This window comes from Mycteria americana, chromosome 6 (genome assembly GCF_035582795.1).
Source record: "Mycteria americana isolate JAX WOST 10 ecotype Jacksonville Zoo and Gardens chromosome 6, USCA_MyAme_1.0, whole genome shotgun sequence".
Lineage (NCBI taxonomy): Eukaryota > Metazoa > Chordata > Aves > Ciconiiformes > Ciconiidae > Mycteria > Mycteria americana.
Window position 1 is genome coordinate 23,255,552 of NC_134370.1, and position 23,731 is coordinate 23,279,282.

The following is a 23,731-nucleotide window of genomic DNA, read 5'->3' on the forward strand; positions in this document are numbered from 1 at the left end:
GGTTTTTGTGATACAGTTTTGCACTTTTTAGTACCAGATTGAGCTGACCAACAGGGAGGGTTTTTTGGGGCTACTTTTGATGCTTTTTGGGAACTGTTTAAAAAAAACAAACAAAACCACAAACCCAGCCATGTCCTGTAGGCACTGTACTCTGGGGGGAGGAGGTTTTTACATGGACTCAGGGGGAGACCCAGCTTCCCCCCCCTGCAGCAAGCTGAGCATGGGCTCCTGTGTGTGCCATTACCTGCACCCTAGCCCTGCTCTGGCACCAGCAACCTTTCAGAGAGAGAGACAGCCCCGCAGCCACCGGCACCGAGGAGGTAGCCTTAGGATGGCAGCACCCATTGCTGCGCTCATGGCTGCATGGAGGGCTGATGTGCTGGTGCTTCACGACCCCCCCCGGCAGCCTGAACCACTCCTGTTTTTGCTGCCTGGGTGTGAGCATCGTACCCGGGCTGCGTTGGGTGGCAGTGTGCAAGTACTCCTGGCAAGGGGAGGTGAACCTCAAAGCCAGGGTTGACCTGAGGCTCCCTGCTGCCCTATGGGGCCGGCACAGCCTGGAGCTGGCTTTCCTTCCCATGCTGCTTCTCCAAAGCGTGGCGAGGCCTCGGAGGCTGCCGGCAAAGCCCCGTCTGCAGCGCTGTGAGGTCCTCATGCTGCAGCAGCGGTGGTGCAGCCCCTTCCTTTGCTGTGGGCTCCCTCCTCTTCAAGGTGAGCGGCAGGCTGGGGCAGCCCCCACCACCCTGGGGTGGGCTGGAGGATGCTCGTCCAGAGCGAGGTGCCGGTGGTGGAGCGTGGCCGCAGGAGTGCCCAGGGTGTGCAAGGAGGGGTCCGGGGACAGCGGAAGGGCTGCGGGCAGGGGCTGTCACACGTGCTGTTCTCGGCTGCCTGGGACCTGGCTGGTTTCAGCACTGACTTTGCGAATGTGTCAAACTTTTTATTCTGCTCTTTTGAGTCTATTGCAAAAAAAAAAAAAAAGAAAAAAAAGGAAAAAAAAATCCACCCTTGCCCCAGGCGGCTTGGGAGGGAGAAAAACCTTTGTACAGCTTCTTCTCTCGGTTACTGAAGTAAAACTCGCTCTTCACTTCTTTTGTGTGCCGTGGTTTCTCCCCCTGGTTGGGGACAGCCCTGACATGGACGGATGCTGAGGAGGGGCCGGCAGCTGCCTCCTGGCTGCCGGATTCCCAGCCCCAGGCAGGGCTCGGGGGGGGGTTAGCACCCTGCCTGCTCAGGGCCGGGGCTGGAGAGAGGGAGGGCAAAGGCTAATAGAAACTGTGTCCCTTTATTCAGAAGAGGGACCATTTAAATAAGAGCAGGGAGGGGTGGGAGCCAGCTGTGTCCCATCCCCCCGAGTCCAGGCAGCTGTGCCCCAAGTCCAGAAGGCACTTGTGTGGGCAGGGCAGGGCAGGGTGGGGGGCGGTGCGGCCCCCCTGGGCGGGTGCGGGGGCTGCCGGCCCCTCAGTGCACCTGCGGCTGCTGGCTGTGGGGCAGCTCGCCCCCCGGCCCTGGCTTCAGGGCCAGCGCAGGCGCCTGCTCCTCCTCCACCGACTCACTGCCGTAGGCACTGTCTTCCTTCAGCTCTGCAAAGCAAGCCGCGGGTGCTGTCAGTGATGGGGGGCCGGGGGGGGGCAGCGGGGACCCTCCCCAGCCCCACACTCCCCGTACCTGTGCTTTGCAGCTTCTCCAGCGCCTCCGTTTTGTGGAGCATCCTCACGGCCTTGTGGAGCCCCATGGAGTCCAGCGCCTCCAGCAGCCCCCCCAGGCTGCCCCCTGCCAGCTGCGGAGAGAGGGCACTGAGCGGGGCCGGTGGCCGGACAGGCAGGGGGGACGGGGACACCCCGGCCGGGCACTGACCTCGTAACTGCGCAGGAGGCTGATGCTGGGCGAGGGGGTGTCCTTGTAGGTCTCCACCAGGCTGCAGAGCCCCAGGCGCTTGGCCAGCTCGATCCAGTCCGACCCGCTGCAGTCCTGGTTCAGCAGCTGCTCCAGCCCCTGCAGTGCCTCACTGTCCAGCGACAGGACCTTCCCTGCGCGGGAGAGGCGCCGCCATTACGTGCTGCCCATCCCTGCTGCCAGGAGGGTCCTGCCCTGCCCGGGCATGGAGCTTTCGTGGGGAGAGGGACTGCTCACCTGGCCAGGGGGCAGCGGGCAGCTCCACTTCGGGGCCCTGCTGGGAGGCCTGCAGCAGGATCTCCCGCACCTGCAGGACAGACACACGGACGTGAGCATCCCCCAGAGCACCGGCCAGCGCACCCCGCCTCCCCACGCCCTGCTCGCCCCAGGACATGGTGGGGCACAGGCATCCTTGCAGGAGCATCTCCTGGAGCTCTGCCCCTTCCCTGATGTAGCCCCCATGGAAACGCTCCCAGGGATTTGGCCCCCCCGTGCCACGCACCTTCTGGCTTCGAGTCAGGTCCAGGGGCGTGTGGCAGCGACGCTGCCGGCGCCCTGCCTGCCCATGCACCTGCACGGGGGGCTCGGGGTTGGTGCCACGCTCCACGGCCAGGGCTGGCTCCCCCAGCTCCATGGCCAGCTCCTGCTCCTCGGGGTCGGCATCCGTGTCGCTGCTGGCCTCCGACGACGATGGGCTGATGGGCTCATCGTTCTCGCACAGCACATCCGCCCCTGCCAGGGAAGGGTGGACTGAGCCCCCAAAAGGGCAGGTCTGCCCAGGGCCCAGGGGTCTGCTCTGTGCTGGGGCGCTCCCCGGCACGGGCAGCCGGGGCTGTGGGGAGGGGAGAGAGGGCAGTGCCTTACCAGCTTTGAGGAGCAGTTTGGTGAGGGTGGGGGAGCCCAGGCCGGCAGCCAGGTGCAGGGGGGTGTTCCTGGCGAAGGTCCGCCTGTTGACATCTGCTCCCAGCTACGAAGGAAGGCCCGAGGCCGTGTGGATGGGCTGCCTCGGCGCTGCCCCCCCTGCCTCCGGTCACCCCTCAGACCACAGGGGACCCCCAGGGGAGGCTGCACCCCATCCCCAGCCCACAGCCACCAACCCACCAGCCCCCCTGTACCTTCTTCACCAGGTGGGTGGCCATGTTCAGGTTCTCCATCTCCACGGCCAGGTGCAGCGGGGTCCTCCCGCCCTGCCTCTCCACCGCGTCCACGTCTGCTCCCTTCCTGACCAGCAGGTCCAGGCAGGCCAGACTCTTTGCCTTCACGGCCAGGTGCACAGGCAGGAGGCCTGCAACAGGGGGAGAGGCTCAGCAGCCCTCCAGCCGAGCCCACGACAGCACCACCAGGTTCCTGCCCGACGTCTCCCAGCCCCGCTCACCATGGAAGTTGGGCAGGTGGAGCAGGTAAGGGGCAGCCCCACCCAGGTGGGCCAGCAGCGTCCTCAGCATCTCTTCATCGCCAGTCTGGAGCGCCAGGTGCAGCAGGGAATTGCCATAGCGGTCCAGCAAGGTGGGGTCGGCACGGGCTTGCAGCAGGAGCTGGACCACTTGGGACTGCTTGGTGATGACTGCCAGATGCAGCGGTGTCTGCGGGACAACAGCACCCTCTCAGCAGTGCTCGCAGGAGGAGACGAGTCCCACACCACCGTCCTTGCCAGCATTGTGCCCAGCCCTGCAGCCTCCCCCAGTGGGAGCAGCAACGGGAGCCCCCGGGGTTGGGAAATGGGAGCGAGCCCCGGGTAAAGGAGAACCGGCTGCTCTGGGAAACATGTACCTGCTGCAGGTTGTTGGAGATGTTGATGATCTGCTGGCTGGGGATGCTCACAATGACCTCGATCAGCTGCTTGATCACAGCTGTCTGCTCATGGATAATAGCGAGGTGCAAAGGCCTGTGGAGAGAGTGGGATAGCCCCTGGCTCAGTCCCACGCTTCTCCAGGTCCTCCCCGCCACCTCCCACCACCCAGAGCCCCCACAATGGCTCTGATGGCCAACAAGGCTCCCAAGCTCTCCCCCCGAGCCCCTCGTGTGCTCACGTGTCTCCGTTCTCATCCTGCGATGCGGCCAGGTGCCTCTGGACTGCCAGCAGCATGCGGGGGTCAGCGGTGACCGAGTAGTCGAGCAGGGCATGGGCATTGCGACGGGCCAGTGCCAGCATCCACAGCTGGCACAGCTGGGCTGGGGGTGAAGCAGGACGTCACCTCCAGGAGCAGCAGCCCCATCCACCCTCCTGCATCGCCCCCCGGCACGGAGGAGAGACGCACCCGGCCCCGAAAGGTCCCCGACCCGTGCCACCTCTCTGGAGCGATGTCCCCCAGCCCTCGCTCCAGCCCAGCCCCCTCCTACCGTGCTTCTGCAGCTCCTTGCAGTACACGCTCTCCGCAGGCGCCTGCCTGTCGCTCTGGGGTCCCTCTGCCTCGGGGCCCTTCATCTGCACACCCCCCTGGTAGCCCCCCACGGGGTGGGGGCCGGGCGAGTAGATGCTGTTGTAGGCCAGCCCAGGGGAGTAGGGGAAGCTGAGGTTCCCACCTGCAGATCAAGGGGGAGGACGGGTAAGGCCGGAGGGAAGCGGGGAGCCCTCAGAGCCGGGCCATGGCCGCCCGAGTGGGGAGGGGGAAGAGGCATCCCCACTCACCTCCTCCAGAGCCGAAGCCCCCAGCCCCCCCGCCGGCACCGCCCATGTGCGAGCCCCCGCCAAAATGCTGGGGAAACTGAGGCAGGACCTTCTTGCGCTTCCTCTCTACTTCTTCCTTATCTGCGGGGAGAGAGGGGCAGCGCGGTGAGGGGCAGCCCCGGCACAGGGGCACGCCGGCCTGCCCGGGGGGTGCTCACCTTCCACCACGGGGTAGTAGGTGAACTGCTTGGAGTCACTCACGTCACCCCCCCGCTTCCGCTTCAGCTGCAGGAAGACGGTGACGGGACGGTCGATCTTGGGCTTGTGGTAGGGGGGCGTGCGGAAGACGATGGCATACTGTAGGCAGGACAGATGGACATGGGGTCTCGCTCCTCCCCAGAGCCAGGGACGGGGCTCCCCGACCCCACGTGGCACCCGCCTGCCTCAGGGCACGGCAGAACGCCCCCCCGCCTCCCCCGTACCTGCTTGTGCACGTCAGTGGGGGAGAAGTCCCCGAAGGCCTGCCAGCCATTCTCGTCATCCTCGTAGAAACGCACCTCGATGTCATCTGGGGAGAGAAGGGGCGCTGGCACCGCCTGTCCCCCTGCCGCGGGCCAGGCTCCAGGGACACGGACCCCTGGCCACCCAGGGGCCCTGGATCTCTCCTGCCGCAGCCCCTCCAGAAGGTTTCAGCTGGAGGAAACGGCTTTTACCTTTCTGCACTTTATCACACAGCAAGTAGACCTCGTCCCCTCCCCGCACCGAGCCTGCCGTCTTATCCATCCGTGATATCTTCAGGTTAGAAGCTCCTGGGGACTCTGCAGAGCGAGAGGAGGCATTGGGAGCCGCTGTGGCAGACAGAGCATCCCTCACCTCCTTAGCTTGTCCTGCCCTGTCCCCTCCCCGGCCTGGCCCCACGCTCACTGCTGTCATGGATGGGGTCCGAGATGACGGGCTGGAGGGCCAGTGTGAAGTTCCCACTGCTGTCGCGGAGGTAGGCAGTGAAGCGCAACCGCACGATGCTCAGGTCCATCACCTTCTTCAGCTCCTTCGCCTCCAGCTCGATCTCACGCAGCTCCGATTCTGCCGGGGCAGGGGGAAATACCATCAAGCTGGGCAAGGGGACAGGGCTCCAGGTCCCCCTGTCCGTCCCCCACCAGCCCCCCAGCTATCACCCCTCAGTGGGTCCCCGCTCCCCCTGGGGCGCCGAGTCCCACCGAGCCCCCAGCCTGCCCTCACCCGTCAGCAGATGGCTCCTGTTACGCATCTTTTGCTGCTTCAGCTTTTCCTTCATGATCTCCATCATGTTCTTCTTGGTGACGTGGAGCACGCCCAGGTTGCTGAACCTGGAGAAGAGGGATCCCGCTGGGAGCTTGGGAGTGCCCTGGCTGGAGCAGCCGGCCCGGGGGGCACACAGGCTCTCGCGTGCTGAAGGGAAGGAGCTGAGCAAAGCACAGAGCTGTGCCGCTCGGGGCAGTGGGGCTCAACATGTGTAGGGCAAAGAGGAGCAACCGCAGAGGGGAGGGAAGGAGCCCAGAAAAGAGGTGGCTGGGAAACTCCAGGCTCCCAATGGTGACAAGTCCAAAGGGGGGGACCAGGAGAGCTGGAGGCCACAGGGATGCAGATGAGACCAGGCTGAGCCAGCAGCCGGGGTTGGATCTTGTAAAAGATCTGTAGCTCTTGTAAAGCTACAAGAAACTTCATATGCAGCAGTAAAGTGCACACAGCTCCAGCCCCTCCTGTCCCACTCCAGCAGAAGACCCAGGGAAAACACCCTCTTCTCCAAACTGGGCTGCTGGGCCAGCAGTGTCAGGGCACACGGCCACCGGAGCAGCCAGGAGCTTGCCTGCTCCTGCCTCAGCAGCTGCCTGGGCAGGGAGCTGCCCACCAGCACTTATCGAATAACCTCACAACTCAGGCTGGCTACAGAAGTCATCTGCAAAGCTGGGGAGCTGCAACCCCGAGGACAGAAGCCAAAAACAAGCTGCATATGCCAGACCCAGAGCTGGGCAACATGCTCAGGGGACAGAGCTGTACCGATGACCTTGTCTAAACCCGCTGCTGGCCTCATCCAGCGAACCCAGCTCCTGGATGCCCTCCTCTTCTCCCCAGCCCGTAAGCTGCAGAAAGCCCCCCAGCCACCCCGCGTAGGCAAGAAGCCACCCCAGGTCTCCCTCCGCACGTACTGAGCCGTCATGTCCTTGGGTCCCACAATCGCAATGCAGTTGCCAGCCTCATTGCACTGCTTGCCCACCAGGCTGTGGGCATGCACTCGGGGAGGGTCACTGTGCGTTACCAGGTCCACCTCAATCCGGGCCATCCCTGTGTAGTTGCAGATCTGCAGGGAGAAAGGAGATGGGAGTCAGGTACAATATCCCAGGAGCCTGCAGGACTCTCTGCAAACCCCTGCTATCCCTCCCCATGGCCACCACCCCTCCTGCTGCAGCCCTCTCATCCCTCCAGCGCCAGGAGACGTGCAGAGCTTAACATACAGGTCACGTCCTTCCTTCAAGGCACCCTCCTGGTGCTTGCATACACTGGCCGAAGACACTGTCCCGTCCCCTCCAGGGCAATGCTCACCTTGACAGTGGGATACGTCTTGCGCCCCTTCTCACTGGATGCTCCCGGCAGCCCCCCGTGCGAAGGGCCCTCACAGCCGTACCGAAACCGGAACCCCCGCTGTGGAGGCAAAGAGGGGGTCAGCCAAGGGTGGCCCACACCTGACACCGTGAGAGCAGGGGGTGACAGCTACTCCTGCCCTTACCTGAGTGACGTCCTTACCTGCTTTGGCTGCTCAATGATGACAAGGTAGGGACCTTCCACTGGAGGACAGAGAGGAGAGAAACACAGGATAACCAAAGCAGCGGTGAGAAACACAGGATAACCAGAGTGTGTGCTCTCAGTAAGGATGCTGGAGGTACGGGAACGGTGCTGAAGGTGAGGTGACCCCTGTCTGTCCCATGGGGAGCTTAGGGCCCCCAGCCCCTGTGCTGTCAGAGCCCAGCTGGGAGCAGTGGTCAGAGCAGCAGGGAAAGGAGGGAAGAGCCAGAGGATGCTCTGGCACTCAGGGAGCGGGGGGCCCCTGGGGACCCATCACAGCCCGACCTCAAGTCCCTGGTAGACAGAGCAGCGGGGCCAGACCGAACAGTCCCTGTCCCAGTGACATGGGGCAGGGATTCCCAGCCAGCTCACAGTGGGGCCAGTGGGGACACAGCCGCGGTGCTGCTGGGAACTACGAGGCGTGAGTCAGCCTGCCGGGAAATCCCGCTGCAGCCAGGGACCCCCGGGAGGGCACAGCCAGAGGGGCCCTTACCCGTCTCCATCAGGGGCTCCTTCTGCTCCATCATGTGGGAGCCAAAATTGAAGTCGTCGTACTCAATCCCATCCAGGCACTGGGTGACGGGAAGGAAGATGAGTGTGATGAGTGTGTTGGGGCTGGAACCCCCAACCGCCCTGGGAGGCAGGCAGAGTCCCCATCTCCCACCCTGGGGGAGCAGTCTGGCACAGACCCCCATTACCCACCTTGGGGGGGGCAGGCACAAATCACCCGTCCCTCCTGGGGAAAGGGGGTGGGCAGGTGTGGACCCCTCATTGCCCACCCCTGGGGGCACCTGCAGACCCCTTTTGCCCACCCTGGGGGCAGACACAGACCACCCACCTCCCACCCCAGTGGCACCTGCAGACCCCCCACTGCCCACCCTGGGGGTGGACACAGACCCCCATCTCCCGCCCCGGGGGCACCCGTGGACCCACATCTCCCACCCCACCCGTGGGTCAGGCACTGCCCCCAGCCCAGCCCCGGGGCCGGGGCCAGGCAGAGACTCCCCCCCGGGGCCGAGCCGAGCCGAGCCGAGCCGCACTCACGGGCTGGAACTGCTCGTCCATGTCTGCGCGGGGCCGGCCGCCGGCCTGCGGGGAGAGCGCGGGGGTGAGCGGGGACCGGCGGCGGCAGGAAGGCACCGCCGCTCCGGAAAGTCCCTAGAAACCCCGCCGAGCCGGGAAATGACGGGACCACGCGTCACCGCCCCGCCCCGCACCGCCGCGGCCCGGGGCTCGGCTCGGCTCGGCTCGGCCCGGCCCGGGGCTCGGCTCGGCTCGGCTCGGCCCGGCCCGGGGCTCGGCTCGGCGCGGCACGGCCCGGGGCCCGGCACGGCTCGGAGCGGGGCTTGGCTCGGCACGGCCCGGGGCACGGCTGCCCGTGCGCCCGCCGGCGGCTCCCCCGGCCCGGGGGCGGTGGGACGGGCCGGGCCGGCTCCTCGCCGCCTGGGAGTTTTGGGCTTCGGGCTCCGGGCGGGCTGGAAATCCCGGCGGCTGCCCGCCCGCCTCCCCCGGCCGCTCTCGCTTGGGCGCTGCCTGGCACCCCGGGAGCGCCCGAAGGTCCCGAGTTTCCCCCCGGGAGCACAGAGGGGTTTGCCCCCGCTGCTCCCAGCCGCCTGCCCCGCTTCGGGCGCCAGTCCCCGTTGAGCAGCCATCGCGCCCTTTCCCGACAAGACCTGCAGCTGCAGCATGGCTGAAAACACCTGGACCGTGCCATAAAACCCAGCGGCAGCCCCTGAGGCCTCCCAGGTTCCCACCCCGCATCATCTCACCTTGATGATGCACGTCCCGCACAGGGACGTCTCCTCCAAGCCCCCCTGGACCCAAAGCGCTGCCCCAGAGCCTGCTGTCTCCCCCCCGGCCAGGGGAAGCTCTCCAGGACTCTGCAGACCGAAGCAGGCGCATGGCACCCCCTCACCAGGCACCCAAAGGAGTGCTTTCCCGCTCCCCCAGTTTCCACTTACACTGCAGCCCCTGCATCCTTCCTGCGGAGGTGGCCTGAAAGAGGCGCTTGCCATCCGTGTTCCCATTCCCTCTTTCCCGCTAAGAAGAATCTGGTTTCAAAGCGGGACCGGCAGCCCCAGAGCTGCCCTGTGGGAGCATCTCCCGCCACCCTGGCACCCAGTGCCGCATGCTCCCCGTCGACCCCAGCAAGGCGCTGCCAGCAGTAGGGCCCCTTCCCCGCCACCCACAGTGCTCATGCCCTCCTACTCACCGGGGAGGAAGAGGCTGGTCTCAGCAACCCGTCCAGCCCCAGCATTGCTGCGGGGACTGGCGGCTACTGCAGCCAGGGGTCCTGCTGGGGTCAAGGTCTGCCTGACCACGGGAAACCACCGGAGACTTCTAGCAAAGGGTCAGGATCAGAGCAGAGCCTCCAGGCACGCTCTCTTGCTCCACATTTCTTCTCCTCGCTAAGCAATGGAAAGAAAAAAAAGAAAAAAAAAACCCATATCTGACTCCGTGGTGCCCTCATACCATGAATTTCTGAATCAGTGGTTGCTGCAGGTCCCGCTCAGGGGATTTTGGGTGTGTGGGAGAAGAGGGGAAGGAAGGGGGTTTGTTCAACCCGTGCGTGACTCATATTCTTCAGAAGCTGAAAAGAGCCTTTTCAAGGAGATTTTCCAGCCACTCAAGTCCTCCAAAGGGGCTGCCCTGTGGCCCCAGGCCTGAGGTTTTCCCCGGCTGGCCTGCCACCTGAGCCCAGCTGAGCTCCAGCAGCCCCTGCCCAGCCTGCCTGCAGGATGCAGCCAGGCAGTGGTGCAGCCCGGGACATGGGGTCTGAGGGACCTGCAGGTGCAGCGGAAGGTGCAAGGAGGGTGAAGGTGGAGATCGAGTGAAGCAAAGCGGGACCTTCCTCTTGCCATTCTTCAGGGGCTTCCGAAAGCCTGGGAGCATGGACACAACCCCCACTGGCCTGTGGGAAGCAGCACGCACTGCCTGCTGTCGGGATCCCACCGGACATCCCGCCTGAGCAGCCTCAGCCTGCCACCGCCAGCCAGCCACCTCATCTGCTGGCACAGATTTCCCAGAAAGGTGAAGAAGGGGACAAACAACCTTCCTCAGTGTGCTGGGAACAGCCACCCCGAGCCCTACCCACTGAGCCTTGCTGGGGGAGCCCAGGCCCGAAGATGCTGGAGAAGAACAGACTGTGCCTCTTGAACAGAACAGCTTCCCTCCTCCAGTGCCATCAGCCCCATCCCCTCTAGAGGGGTTTTCACAGCTCACTCATTGCTGCCCCGGACACTTCCACTTGTTGCAGCAAACAGCATGACTAAGGAACATCATGGGGTCATGCCTGCGTCCCCCCAGCCTGCGCAGCTCTGGCTCACTCAGGAGGTTGCTGGCCATATGCCTGCACACTTGCACAGTGCGTGTTAGAGGAAGCCCATCTTGCTCGTCGAGCAGAGCTGGAGCGTTGTCGCCTGCTTCCTTGTTCCTGGAAAAGCAACCTCAGGCAACCTCAGACCCCCTCTCGACCTAAGTCCTGCCTCCTGTGCCGAGCAGCCATGCCCTTCAGGCCCCCAGGCCCCTGGTTTTCCCCTAGAAGCGTAGCACACTCGGCTTTTATCCCCCACACATCCCAGAAGGGGACCCATCCCCCCCTCCTGCCATCAGCAGCATCCCCTGCTCCGTGGTACCCAGCGCATCTGGCCTGGACCCTGGGCTTGCACACACACTGCAGCCCCGCTTTGCTGGGCTAATTCCTCCCTATCTTCTGACCTTCCTAGGGCTCAGGAAGGATTCTCCAGGCATTGCTGGGAATGGGGGGAAAGAGCAGCAACCCAACTGCGATGCACTGCCCAGAGCAGCCAGCACCCTGCCCCAGAGCGCAGCACTGCCACAGCACCCTTGCCGGATGGCACAGCCTCCCTGTGCCAGCCAGACTGCTTCAATTAAGGGCCAGCCACCAGCAAGCGGCACGAGTTAAAGCCATTCTTCCACGCCTGCAGCTCCTTGAACGTGACCTAGTAATGCAGGTGCTATTTTCTTTCCTCCCATGACAGCCAGCTGACTTGCAGAGCTGATGGCCTGCGGGCAGGAGGGAAACGTCCGTCTGTCTATCTGCGGTAGGAGTGCTTAGCAGCCATGGGAAAGGGTGCTCCAGAAACACACGAGCGCGGCTCTGCTCCGAACTGCCCTGGTGTACAGCTGACATGTTCCAGCCACCCAGCTGACTGCTCCTCTAACATACTATTCCCTCTGCATTTTGGTTCCCCTGGGGCCTGCTAATGCCTGCAAATGATGGGCCTAAATACCTGACCTTGCTTTCTGCACAAATCCTGTGCTCTGCTCCATCCCAGGAGTCTCAACAGCTGCTGGCAAGGGTCTGGCAAGAGGCTGCCGAGTTCCTCTCACACAGCGTTCACAGGGACTTTGTTCTGAGACCCTTCCTGGAAACCGAGTCCTTGACCTGCAAGCGTGGCAGAGAGAAATCCCCTCTCCCTGAAAGCTGTCCAAGCCTTCCCCTCCTTAACAGCCTGCCCTCGAGCACCGAAGCCATTTGTATCTCTCTGCATAAAATGCCTTTACTCCCATCGTGGCTATCAAGTTGGTTTTGGCAAACCCCAGCCACCCACTGATCTTCTGGTTTTCTCCTCTAGGGCCTCTAAATCAGCTGCTTTGCTGTTGTGTTATGAACCATCGGCTCCAGTTGTATATCTGTGCGCCCTCAAAAAACCCCTCTCAGCGCCAGCCAGCCGTTTGCCGTCTCTCACTCTCCCTGGTTTCCACTCTGCCCGCGGTATCACTACCACGTCGGTGTTCACGGCTCCTTTTGGGGTAGAGCTAGCTGGGCCTGCGGGCGCCGATCTCTTCCCCTCGGGGCAGGCAGCAAGCCAGCCCTGCTCACCGCGCAGGCAGGGATCAGCGCGGGGCGGGAGAGCCGCAGGATGGGGCAGCATTCACCAGCAACACGGAAACAGGAAAATAAGCAACTTCCCCACTGGCAGGGAAACGGGTGTCAGCACCCGCGCTGGGACTTGCTTTCTCCTCGCCACGCCAAGACAGGAGATCCCTCTCCAGCCTGCATCTTCGCAGCACCTCCTCTCCCAGCTACCCCGGAGCCGGCCGAGGGGCAGCCAGGGACTGCTGCGGCTGCCATGGCGAGTGGGAGGCCAGGAGCTGCCGAGGGCTGGCCGCTGCAGACCCCTCCGCAGGGACGGGCAGCCCTGGCACTGAAACTTTAAACCTCTCGACCAGTTCAGCTCCCTTTCCACTGGGAATCGGGACACATCTGCACCCGTCGCCCCGGCGTGCACATGGCGAGAGCGGAGCAGCTCCGCTCAGCCCGGGCAGAGCGCGGGAGGCTGCTCGGCACGACGGGCACCCCCTCGGGCGCATCCCCGCGGGCCGGGGCCGGGCACACGGGCGCTTTCGGCCGAGATGCTCTCTCTCCCCGCTGATGCAAGCAGCCCGGCGCGCTGCCCGGCAGGCACACGGCTCCGCCGCGCTCACCCCGGCTCCGGGGCACCGGCACCCCCGGGCGGCGGCCCCCACCCCTGGGCTGCCCCCGGCCCAGCAGCCTGCCCCCGGGGCGGCCCGGCCCCGCGGAGCCAGCGCCCGGCGCGGCCCCCACCGCCCCGGCCGCTTACCTCCAGCCCCCGTCCCAGCGCGGCCGCCTCGCCCCGGCTGCGGCCCCGGGAAAGTCCCGGCCCGGCTCCGCCTCCCGGGGCTTCCCGGGCCCGGCTCCGCCCCGCCCCGGCGGGGACAGCGGCGGGGGGGGGGGGGCGGGGGACCCCCCGACGGGACGGGACGTGCCTCCCCAGGCCGCTGCGTGCCGGGTGAAACCGCTTGGTTCTGCCAGCCCGACACTCGGGACAGGGAACCGAGCCGCGGGCTCACGGCTGTCCCCCGAGACCGCAGGACCCTCCGTCCCCCATCCCTTTGGACCCTGGCCCCAAAGCCGGTCCTACCCCAGTCCTGCGCAGCGGGGAAGGACGGTCTGCCTTGCCCTTGGCTGATTTTCACTTTTATTATTGTAAATTCACTGTTCTCTCTTTATATATATATTTTTAAACATATATTAGATATAAAAGTCAGAAATGCTCCTCTTCAAACTACATATACTGGTGGATTTATAGGCCGATTTTGAAAAGGTGGGCAAATCAGGAAGCCCAACCTGATCAATGCGCACAGCAGCAGTAGATGCCCCGCTCCAGGGACAAGGGAGAATTTTTTTATATATATATATATATATATATATATGTATATATATATATGTAGATCTATATACACACACACGCACGCACACATTCATCCCTCTCTACACCCCAGCCCCCTGCCCAGGACGCCCCAGGCTGGGGCTCAGCCCGAGGGGTCTGGGGCTGAGTGGGACAGGCTCTCACCAGGCAGGCGCTGGCCAGGCTGAGCGCTGGGGAAGGCACCGGAGGACGGATTTGGGAGTCCCAGCAGAACGGGATGCGGGCTTCCTCTGTTCCTACAGAAGTGCTTCCCCTTTCTGTGCCTGTGCTCCCCGTGTGGGAGGGCTGGCAGCAGCCCACCCCCCGGCTGGGAGACCAGGGCTGGGGCGTGCAGGCTCCCCGGTGGGACAGCTTAGGTTGGCAGCGCTATGGAGGGGAAATCCGCTGCTCTGCAGGCACTGTGCTTGCAGGACATCCCCGGTGTGACAGTAAACGCAGAGGACCTAGCTGACCACCAGGGAGCATGGGAATGCCATGGCCCAGGAGGTGAAAACTGCCTCAGCAATTCTCCTCCAGGCTGAGAAAATGTGGGAAAGTCATCGGCTGGAGGCACGGAAGGCCCTGAGCAGCGACAGCCCTGGCTGGGAGGGCCAGCGCCGTCCAACTGGGGCTGCTGGTGTCATCCTGCAGCAGTGCAAGGCACCACCCCCACCCGGGCAGGCAGGGGGAGACCCCCCGCTGCCGTCCCCACTGGGGGTGCAGACAGACCGGCACTGCCGTCACCTCCCAAGGAAGGGAAAAGGCATTCTGGGTTTTTGGCTCCTCTGACAGTCACAGCGGCCAGCTGGAAGGCTTGCTCTGCTGAACTCTACCCCCATGGCTGTGGAGGAGGGAGGATTGGCGATCCCCCCCTCCCCAGCACACCAGGCTTGCGTGGTGAAGGGAGGGTGAGCTCCCTGTTCCCCCACGTCCCCTACAGAAGGGGGCCTCTGTATGATTGCCTCCAACAACCCCCGAGTCAGACAGGGCATCCCCAGAGGCTCAGGGGCAGATCCCAGCTCTGCCGATAGCAGCACCAGGCTGGCATCCCCCCACCCCAGCAGTGACCCCAAACCCTGTGGGCAGGGAGGGGGCAGCTCCTGCAGGGGACAGTGGCTGCCGGAGGAGCCCCGGCCGCAGCTCCCACCAGGAGGGGAGGGCACCGCACGCCCACGTGTGCACACACACGCACACACGCACCCCAAGGCAGCCAGGGTCTCGGAGACATTCAAGGTGGGGGAGTCACCAGTAGAGCCTGATTTGGGGGTCCCCACCGTGAGCCTGCCTCCCGTGGGGGTCAGGCCATAGCCAGGCCCTCCGTGTGGCTGTGGATGTGGGCTGTGCTGGACACGCCGCTCTCGCCTTTGTAACTTTTGGGGGCTCGGCTGGCTTTCAGCAGGACCAGGAAGGTGTCTGTGGAGATTGCCCCAAACTCAAAGGTGAAGGTGCCATAGAAGACCAGGACATCGATGATGAACATCCACTCACACAGGGCGGCCACGTGCTGCAGTACAAAGCTCTCCTGGATGAAGAACACACCACCTGAGGGCATCCCTGTCAAGGAAAGCACTGTTGGACCCCAACCACCCCATGGAGGACCACGTCCCACTGCCACTGCACGCTGGGGGGGCCATGAGCAGCCCCCCTCCACAGGAAACACACCACCACCCCTAAAACCAAGAAACCCCACATGCTTCCCCCAGCACTGGGAGGGCCTCGGCACGGGTGAGGCGGTGGCACGTGTGCCCAAACCAGCCTCAGTAAATCACGGGACTGTGCCAAGCAGGGATTTTCTGAAGAGGCTGGGGCAGGGGGAACTCGGGCTGCAGCCCTCAGGCAAGCCGGCTGCCTCACCCTCCCCACACCCCTCACCTCTTCCTTAAACCAGGCTGATGCTCCCCATCCTCCCACAGGATGCAGTCAAAGTCGATAAACTCATCAGCCCTCCATTCCCTTGGTAAGGGGGTTTGGGCTGCTGCATCCCAGCCCTGCAGCACCTCCTGTCCCTCGGTGCTGCCGGCTGGCTCACCCCAAAGGGAGGGCCTGCTCCCTCTCCTCCAGGTCCTAGCACTGCCAGAGCTTCTTTATGCTTCTCTCATCCCCACTGGGGATCTCTAGGGAAACCTACTGCCAGAGCCACCACGGGTGAGGGGAGAAGGCAGGTACATCCCCCAGCCCTCCAGGTGAAGCCTCTGGCAGTACCCTGCCTTCTGCCAGTGAGACCAAGATCTGGGAGAGCCGGAGAGGCAGGGACCTGACCTCCGCAGGGTAGACAGAGCCCTCTGTTCACTCCCCGCATCCCACCAGGAGAGGTCCCAGCCCTTTCCCCACACCGTCCCCACCACAGCTCGCTGCTTTCACACTTCCAGTCCCCAGTGCTTACAGAGCAGCATGGCCACAGCAGATGGGCACCAGTCCTGTCTCCCTTGTCCTTACATGCCCTGCCTGTCCCTCCCAGCTGGCACAGCCCCACGGCACTCCTGCCCTTCCCAGCTCCCTGCCTGCTTCCTGGCCCGCCTGCTTGCTGTAGTGACAGAGTGGGGCCCTCTGGCACATCCCAGGCCCGCCAGCACCCCCCAGGCTCCTCTTGCGCTGCTCGCCCCAGCCAGACCCCAGCCAGCCTCTTTGGGACCCATGGCTACCACATGCTTTTTCCCCTTCCTGCCCAATAATCACCACCTTGTTTCCCAATTTATCCCTAGTACCTAAGCCCCTGGCTCCCTGGCCACACACTTGGGACCATTCTTCCAGCCCCGCTCCACCTACTGCCATGCCCTCCCTCCCCGGCACGGTGTTTGCAGACCCCAGTGCCTGCTCACCGAGCCCTCCCCTGTCCCACGGGCAGGTCGGCCAGCGGGTGCCAGTGAGCCCCGGCTGGCAGAGGAGCTGCCACGTGCCCGCCTGGCACCCGCACAGAGCGCTTTTGTACTCAGCCTCGGCCGTACAGGTAACTCAGATGGACTTTGCATTGCCGAGGGCTCAACATACCTTTGTCTCATTAAAAAAAAACCCCATTAACTGGCCCTTCCACTCTACAAGGTGTGGGGCTGGAGCCTGCAGCGGTGGCTGGGCCGGGCTGCAGCAGCCCGAGCAGGGCTGGTTTGGGGCACCCCAGCGCCCTGAGAGATGCCCACCAGCATCCCTTCCCCTCCTCGGCCCCTCCACAGCCCCGATACTGCTGCTCCTCCAGCCTACACCTGCAGCGAGCTGCCCGCCCTCAGCCCCCTGCCCAGCCCCTCTCCTGGCACCGTGCCTTGCTGCCAGACCAAAGAATGGAGGATGTGGGGTGCGTACCCCCCACGAGGACCACCTGTCACCAGCCCATCCCGGATCTCCTCCCCACACCCTTCAGAAGGATACTGAACACGAGGGTGAGGAAAGCCACAGCGGCGAGGATGCTACGCAAGTGGCCGGTCCAGTACTGCCCGCGGGTTTTAGCCATGCGGTAGGTGAGGATGGACTGCAGGAGCAGGAACAGCATGCTGGTGGGAAAGGCCACTCCCGCCCCGATGTAGTGCAGCACCTTGGCGTGATCCACCTGCAGGGGAGAGACTGTCGGTGCCGGCACCCCAGGACGCTCCCCCGGCACGGCTCTGCTCCCGGGGGTGGGCTCATGTCCAGGCAGGGGTGCAGGCAGTGCCAGGAGCGGGTCCAGGCAGCTCGCCCTGTGCCCAACTCCTGGCTGAAGAGCAGATTTGGACCCACCGTCTGCTGCTGGGATCTCAAAGCGCTTCTGCTTCTTTCATCCGTGGGGTAGTAGCTCCCGAGCCTCTTGGGCCAACAGCCCTGCTGTGCCCGGAGGCACGGGGCAGGGGCTGCCCTCCGGCCTGAGCAGCACCTGGGGCTGCCTGCACCCCCTCCCGGGGGTCACAGCCCTGCCTTCGGCAGAGCCGCTGAGCCACGGCCGGGGCACAACGGGGATCGGGGCCAGCAAAGCTTCTCCGGGGGGGTGGCGCCGGCAGCAGCCTCCTGCCAAGAAGCGACCGGCTGCCGCGGGCAGAGGGCCGGCAGCTGCCGGGAGGCCGGTGCCTGGCAGCGCAGGCGTGGGGCTGAGCGCCGCCATCTGCCGCCAAGCCCTGGGCTGCTCCGGACCCTGCGAGTGCAGGATCTGCCCAGGCAGTTTCCTGGCATCACTGCCCGAGCAGCAAACATCCACAGCGGGAGGGCATCGGCAGCTCGGCCGGGTCTCCTCTGCCTGCCTGGCACCACCCTGCCCGCGCAGGGTCACGCGTCCGTGGAGGGGACAGACCACGCAGAGGGTCTCAGATAAGGGTTAAACCAGACCCGGCGGCTTAATCTGGACCCGAAACTCTGAGTGTACAAGCAAAGAGAAGTCCCAGCGCCTGGGGAAGCACAGCGCCTGGCAGAGGTGAAGGAGTGCACGGATTGGGGGGGCTGGACCAAAACAACCACCCCAAATCCTACACCGCCGAGTGCTGCCACTGCCCCGCTCCAGACAAGGCCCCCTCCCGCCCCCCTGCCCCTGGGGACCTCCCGAGGAGATGCCTTACCTGGAAGTTGCCGACCATGGTGAGGCCGGCGGCGCAGACCCAGCCGGTGGCCAGCCCCAGGGTGTTGAGGAGGGACGGCCCGAGGCGCTCCAGGAGGTGGGCATAGCGGAGCAGCCCCACCAGGATGACTGCAGGAGGGAGACACAGCCCCATCGCACGACGATCCCCCAATCTGCCCTTGTTCCCTGCCGGGGGTGAGTGCCACAGGGCACCCCGCTCCCGGCCTCGCTCCCCCAGCAGCGGGCACTTACCCATGAAGGAGCCCAGGCTGCAAATGAGGCTGAAGAAGCAGCTCTCGGGAGGCAGGGTGCCACACTTGCTGTGGGGACAAGGCAAAGCCCGGGGAGCCCTCAGGCGGGGGGCACTGGGGTGCGGCGCTTGCCCCCCTGCCCAGGACACGCTCCTGGGCTGCCCCAGGGGGGCTCTCAGAGCGGTTCTGACCCCCAGTTGGCCCTGCACTCCCATCCCACGGCTGCTCACCTGACAAGGGGGATGTGGTCCAGCGTGCAGCAGGAGCCGGGGCCATCCACGCCGCATGACTGGTTGTAATTCCTGCCGGGAGCAAAGGGACAGGGTAGGAGAGCCGAGCTGCTGCCCAGGACCCTCCTGCCTCCTGCCCACAGGCCCTGCAAGGGCAGCAGAGTTGCTCCCCAGCGAGCGCAGCCCCACTCCAGGGATGTGGCTGTACCGTGGGGACAAGCCCCCCCAAGGAGTGACCCACCGCCCAACAGGGTCCTCTGGGAGCATCATGCTTGGGTTTCCACAGCCTGTTCCCTGCCTGCTGGGTCTGCTGCCCACCCGGAGTCCTCTCCTGTGAGGGAGAGGCCGTGGCGGGGCAGGGGGCTGCAGGCACCCACTGGGTGCACGGGCCGGGGTGCTGGGCTCGGTGGGTTCTTGCAGCCTCATGCCCCAGGCGGGAGCGGGAGCACCTGTGTGCCAGCCCCATCACACACATCCCTGGGGTGGGAGCACGGGTGGAGCTGGGCACGCAGCCATTGACAGCTCCAGGCTTGCACAGGACGGACGGGAATGCTGAGCTGAGCGGGAAACGGCCCACATGGCCGCAAGCACCCCGGGGCAGTGCCACCCCACCTGGGAGGGAGGGAGCTGCCTGAGGAGCTGGGAGGAAGCTGCCTGCGGGGGGACACGACAGGAGCAAGCCCGAGGCTGCCCTGGGGAGCCTGGCTCACTGGCAGGGCATCCCCCCGGGGGCCTGTTAGCAGCCCCCAGTGCCGCTGGGCTGGGGCAGGGCTCTGCTGCCCGCAACCACCGCAGAGCCCTGGAAGCGCCTCCTGCAGCCACAGATCCCACGCGCCCGGGCACCCAGGGACCCAGAGCTATTATCAGCCCGAGACACCTTCCTGTACCACAGCTGCTGCCTGCAACCATAACCAAATTCCCCCCTCCGGGGGTAGGTGCCCCCTCGCCCTCCCGGCTCTCCCGGGAGCTGGCACACAATTGCAGTGGGTTTTTGGGTGCCCCTTTGCTGCAGCATCACCCAAGCACCTGGCACCTCTGCCTGGCATGGCTGTGCGGGGTCCCCTCCCCACCCCGCAGGCAGGGAGCCCAAAGTCCTGTGCCCCAAAGGGCCCTCTCAGACACCCCCAGCCCCATGGCGGGGACGGGAGCTGTGGGGGGGCCGGCGCTGCCCTGCCCTTGGCCCAGACTGACCATCAGCCATCTCCAGCCGCTCAGCAAGCACACGGTTAAAAAGGCCTTTTTGGAAAGGGCGGCGCTGGGCTCTGGTGTTTTTTCGGTCTCCTCCTTTACTGGTGGCTTTGTTTTCCGACTGCGAAACCCCAGCGAGGCGTGGAGCCCCACGGCCTCCTCAAGGGCTGCTCTTGGGGCCATGTTTGGTTTGGGACGGGTTTTTGTATTATTACTTTGTTTAAAGCGAGCAGCCCGAGGCCGGGAAGCATTATTCATCATTAAGGGCTGGCTGTGCGGCAAAGACAACCAGACACACACATTCTTCCCAGGGCAGAATCAGCCATCAGGCAGGAAATGGCAGCGGGTTTTTTTTTCCCCTTCTCCTTCAAACACTCCAGCAAGAATTAAACTAACATGGATTTTTCTGGGCAGATTTTTAAGGAGACACAACAAGCCAAAAACCCTGCAGAAGAAGTTACCAAGAGAGCAAACAGGGTTTTTTTCCCAGTCCTCGCCTCCCCACACCTCGTCCCCCATCCCGGGTGCTGCAGGCAGCTCTTGCGTGTGGGGTGGCCAGGCGCAGTGCGGCCGGTCCCGTCCCCCTGGCACTGCCAGATTTAGCCTCAAGCAAGCAAGCTTCAGCCTTTTCCATGGAGACACACGGCCCTCTGTAATTCCCTGACCGCTTATTTTCATACTTCCTCCATGCTGTGTTTTTTCAATGGCCTCCTTCTCCCCGCCTGGTTTGCAACAGGGCTGGACCGTTCACCCACCGGAGCAGCCGTAACCGCAGGCAAGCCTGGGCGGGGGAGGGCGGGCGGCTTTCGATAGCCCTGCTCGGCCCTGGCAACCTCACCGCTTCGCAAATGCAGGGCCCAACCCTGCCAGCAGCTAATCCCCAAGAAGCTCTGCTCCCAAAAGCCACTCGCGGGGCCAGACAGGAGACACGTGCCCCGGGGCGACTGCGCCCCGTCACTGTCACCCCCGTACCTCCTAGGGGAGAAGGTGGCTCTGTGCCCCGCTCGATGCTCCCACCTCTCCCGCCGTCTCGGCCCCCTCCCTGGGCCAGCCTGGCCCCTGGCCCCCCTTTCAGCATGGTGACAGCGCAGGGGGCCTCGGCTTCCCAGTGCTCTGGCACAGCACGGCACCGTTCAAGTGGGACAGGTCTGGAGGGGGACCCGACATTACCGGGGTCTTTAACTGAGCGGGTCCTTGGCAAAGGGTCCCCAACAGCCCCAGGCCTTACCAGTTGTGGACGGGGCAGATGTGGTTGTTGGAGAGCGCCATGGCGTACCTGGGGGAGAGACAACGACAGGGATTACCGCAGCCGCCTGCCTCCCTGCATCCCCGCTCCCGGCCGGCACCCAGGGTCAGCCCCAGGGACCAGCCATGGGAGCGGGGGGTACAGGCACTCACTGCCTGCCAGGGGCCAGCACTCGCCCTGCGGCACCTCCCGCTTTACAAAGCAGGAAAAAGAAAAGCAAGTGCATGAGCTCAGCCCGCGCTCTGGGGAGCTCTCACTGCCAGAACCAGGCCCCCCTGCCCAGTACCCCCATCCGTGCCGAGAGCTGCCTCCTGCTCTCGTTCAGCGTGGATGCAGCTGCTGCTGTGGGGCCTCTTCCCCTTTGCACTGCCGTGCTCCTCAGGCTCTGGGGGGCTGCTCTGCCGCAGAGCCCCCCACCCCAGCATCGGGGCTCTCCCCCAGCCCACAGCCGTGCAGGGTGTCACCCGAAGGCCACTGGGCTCTGCCGTGCTTCCCCCAGCCCCTGGCTGGCCGGCGCCTGGAGCTAAAAGAAGTCTGGAAAAGTAGCTGGTGTGTTGACAGGGCATTTTGGGCAGATCAGCTCCGTCAAGCATTCCGCTGTGGAGTCACCCCTGCACCTCAGTCAGCGTAACAAGGGGTTCATGACAGGCATCCTGCTCAGCTCCAGGGGGCTCTCAGCCCCGTGGTCCCCCCAGCCGGCGAGGAGCCCTTCCGCCTGGCAGCCACAGCAGCGGGCTGCCCTGCGCTGTTCAAATCGCTGCCGCCAGCGGCCGTAAACAGCTCGGGTTAAAAATAGGCCCCGACACCGGTAAGAAAACCCTTCTCCCGCCCGAGCTGGCCACGTAACAGCCAGGCTGCAAAAAGGATGATCCCAGCGGAAAGGCACCAGGGCAAAGAGCGGGACAGCTGAGGGGAACCAAGGGGCAGTGCTGCCCACCCCAAGGGCGGCCCACCCAGAGCATGACCCCCCCCCACAGACTCCTCGCCCAGCCACTTCCTGGCACAGATCTCCCTCAAGCACCCAGTCCCCGTCCCAGCCCCCCATACCCTCCTGCGAGGGGGCAAGAAGCCGAGAGAGGCACAGGGGCAGGTGGGGGCACCCCCAGCGGGATGTGCCCCCACCTGCCCGGTCCCCCCTCATGGCTCTGCATCCCAGGTGTGGCTGGCAGGGCCCCACAAGGGCCACGCGCTCCCACATGCAACTGCCCAGCCTCACCCTGCCACTGCGCTGACGGGGGACACATCCCCCACGTGGCTGCAGGACACGCGGGGCCACAAAAAAGGGCCTGAGACCCCTCCTCCCAGGGCAGCTCTGGCTGTGAGGACCACGAGCAGCATCTCCTACCCATGCTGCTCTGGGCTGGAGGGGCATCTGCCTCCCAGGGTCACCCATGGGAGATGGCCAGGGCTTCGCAGGGTGTCGGGGAAAAACTGGGAGCATGAGTTCCCCGCACCAGGGTCAGCATTTGGCTTTGTCGTGAAGGAGGACAGGGGATACCACAGGGGGGAAGCTCTTGGAGGGACCCGCATGGTATGGGGTGTGCTTGCTCCATCCCACACCCTAGAAAGTCTCATCACCTACTGGAAAAGTCCTTTATCCAGAGCCCACCACCCCTGCGCTAGTGGCTCAGGGGGGCTGATGGTCTGGGGCAGGACAGCCCTACGTGACCAACTGAGATCTCAGGGCCAAGGCCCAGGGAAGGGACCAGCAGGGTGGGCTAGTGCTTGCTCACCCAGGCGACACGGCATCTGCCCCTAGCACAAGGGCCAAATGTCCCCTGGCCCTCCCATCCGTCCCATCTGGGGCCAGGATGGGATGGGTGCTCACGTGCTGGTTACAGCCCTGGCATGGCAGGACCTGGGCTGCTGGCATCGCTCCCAAGACCATTCCCGTGCCGCCTAAGCATCAGCCGTGCTCACACCTGGACAGGGGCACACGATCCCACGGGGTGTCAGGGGCGCGAGGCCAGGGAGGCACATGCCAGCGCCGCTGCAGGGGACGCGGTGACCACGCAGGGTGGCTGTGGGGGGACGGGGAGGCGTGGGAGCGACTGAGCGTGCAGAAGTGCCCCGACATGACGCGGGCCCAGCGGTGCCCCGCAACCCCCTGTCCCGCAGCATCCCGCAGCACCCTCCAGCCCCCTGCCCCACAGCTTCCCGCCCCGCAGCCCGGGCGACCCCGGCCCGGCAGCCCCGGCCCCGCCGCCGGAGGAGTGGGGGGCTGGCGGCGGCTCCGGGCCGTCCCGCGGCACTCACACGATCCACATGCCGGTGATGGTGAAGGCAGGCAGCGTGACGGGCAGGATCCCCCAGGCCGGCATCCTGGGGCCGGGCATGCCCCGCTGGGCTACGGGCGAGCGGGGCCGCCGGGGGAGCCTCCCCGCTGCCTCCTGCTGCCGGGCCGCCGCCGGGCCGCGCTCCCCATGGGCGGCCGGGCCGGGGCCGGGGCCGGGGCCGGGGCCGGGGCCGGGACAGAGCGGGCGGAGCGAACTCCGGCCGTGCGGAGCCGAGCCGAGCCGAGCCGTGCCAGGACAGCCCAGCTCGGCCCCGCCCCGCGGGCAGCGCGGGTCCCGCTCGGCGGGCAGGGCCCGCCCCGTCCGGCGGGGAGCGGGGAGCGGGGAGCGCGGAGCCGGGAGCCGGGAGCGGGGCCGGCGCGGCCCCGGGCGCCACGTGGCGGCCGCGCTGCCGGCCCGGGGGGATGCGCCCGCACCCCCGCCGGGCAGGGCTGGGGAAGGAGCGGGGACTGCACGGAGCCGCTAACGCTCGGGGCCGCAGGGCAGGCGGGCTGTGGCCCGGCCAGCCCCCAGAG

General features: G+C 65.2%; 2 protein-coding genes across 6 annotated transcripts; both read right to left on the reverse strand.

The window, feature by feature from the left end:
* Positions 1-966: 966 nt before the first annotated feature.
* On the reverse strand, positions 967-13,035 carry NFKB2 (nuclear factor kappa B subunit 2). 2 transcript variants are annotated; one of them, XM_075505017.1, is made up of 24 exons: positions 12,910-13,035; positions 9,534-9,729; positions 8,366-8,410; positions 7,815-7,893; positions 7,283-7,323; positions 7,082-7,180; positions 6,688-6,839; positions 5,741-5,847; positions 5,426-5,584; positions 5,215-5,319; positions 4,984-5,069; positions 4,720-4,858; positions 4,523-4,642; positions 4,234-4,416; positions 3,924-4,065; positions 3,664-3,778; positions 3,269-3,476; positions 3,009-3,178; positions 2,758-2,860; positions 2,396-2,625; positions 2,131-2,200; positions 1,855-2,027; positions 1,666-1,777; positions 967-1,580 (listed from the first exon to the last, which is right to left on the reverse strand). In XM_075505017.1, the coding sequence occupies exons 2-24, from the start codon at positions 9,576-9,578 to the stop codon at positions 1,459-1,461; spliced, it is 2,805 nt and encodes a 934-aa protein (XP_075361132.1). In that variant the 5' UTR covers positions 9,579-9,729; positions 12,910-13,035; the 3' UTR covers positions 967-1,458. The 2 variants fall into 2 exon arrangements, with proteins under 2 accessions (XP_075361132.1, XP_075361131.1); XM_075505016.1 differs by having other exon boundaries at positions 8,366-8,479.
* A 233-nt stretch (positions 13,036-13,268) lies between these two features.
* Positions 13,269-23,385, reverse strand: TMEM150A (transmembrane protein 150A). Of its 4 annotated transcripts, none has more exons than XM_075505019.1 (8): positions 23,179-23,300; positions 22,656-22,844; positions 20,905-20,952; positions 18,489-18,560; positions 18,260-18,327; positions 18,009-18,136; positions 16,858-17,035; positions 13,269-15,039 (listed from the first exon to the last, which is right to left on the reverse strand). In XM_075505019.1, the coding sequence occupies exons 2-8, from the start codon at positions 22,808-22,810 to the stop codon at positions 14,795-14,797; spliced, it is 894 nt and encodes a 297-aa protein (XP_075361134.1). In that variant the 5' UTR covers positions 22,811-22,844; positions 23,179-23,300; the 3' UTR covers positions 13,269-14,794. The 4 variants fall into 4 exon arrangements, with proteins under 4 accessions (XP_075361134.1, XP_075361135.1, XP_075361136.1 ...); XM_075505022.1 differs by having other exon boundaries at positions 14,930-15,051; positions 16,792-17,035; XM_075505020.1 differs by lacking the exon at positions 22,656-22,844 and having other exon boundaries at positions 23,179-23,385.
* Between the last annotated feature and the right edge of the window lie 346 nt (positions 23,386-23,731).

What these genes read in the sequence shown, in the direction of transcription:
- NFKB2 (XM_075505016.1), bottom strand. Translation starts at nt 9,578, where the DNA reads ATGCTGGGGCTGGACGGGTTGCTGAGACCAGCCTCTTCCTCCCCG. An exon ending in GCCCGCTGCCCCCTGGCCAG is followed by an intron (nt 2,028 to 2,130) that starts GTGAGCAGTCCC and finishes TCTCCCGCGCAG; the next exon opens with GGAAGGTCCTGTCGCTGGAC. An exon ending in GCCTCCTGCGCAGTTACGAG is followed by an intron (nt 1,778 to 1,854) that starts GTCAGTGCCCGG and finishes CTCTCTCCGCAG; the next exon opens with CTGGCAGGGGGCAGCCTGGG.
- TMEM150A (XM_075505019.1), bottom strand. Translation starts at nt 22,810, where the DNA reads ATGGTCTTGGGAGCGATGCCAGCAGCCCAGGTCCTGCCATGCCAGGGC. An exon ending in GACCACATCCCCCTTGTCAG is followed by an intron (nt 18,328 to 18,488) that starts GTGAGCAGCCGT and finishes TTGTCCCCACAG; the next exon opens with CAAGTGTGGCACCCTGCCTC. An exon ending in CCATGGTCGGCAACTTCCAG is followed by an intron (nt 17,036 to 18,008) that starts GTAAGGCATCTC and finishes TCTCCCCTGCAG; the next exon opens with GTGGATCACGCCAAGGTGCT.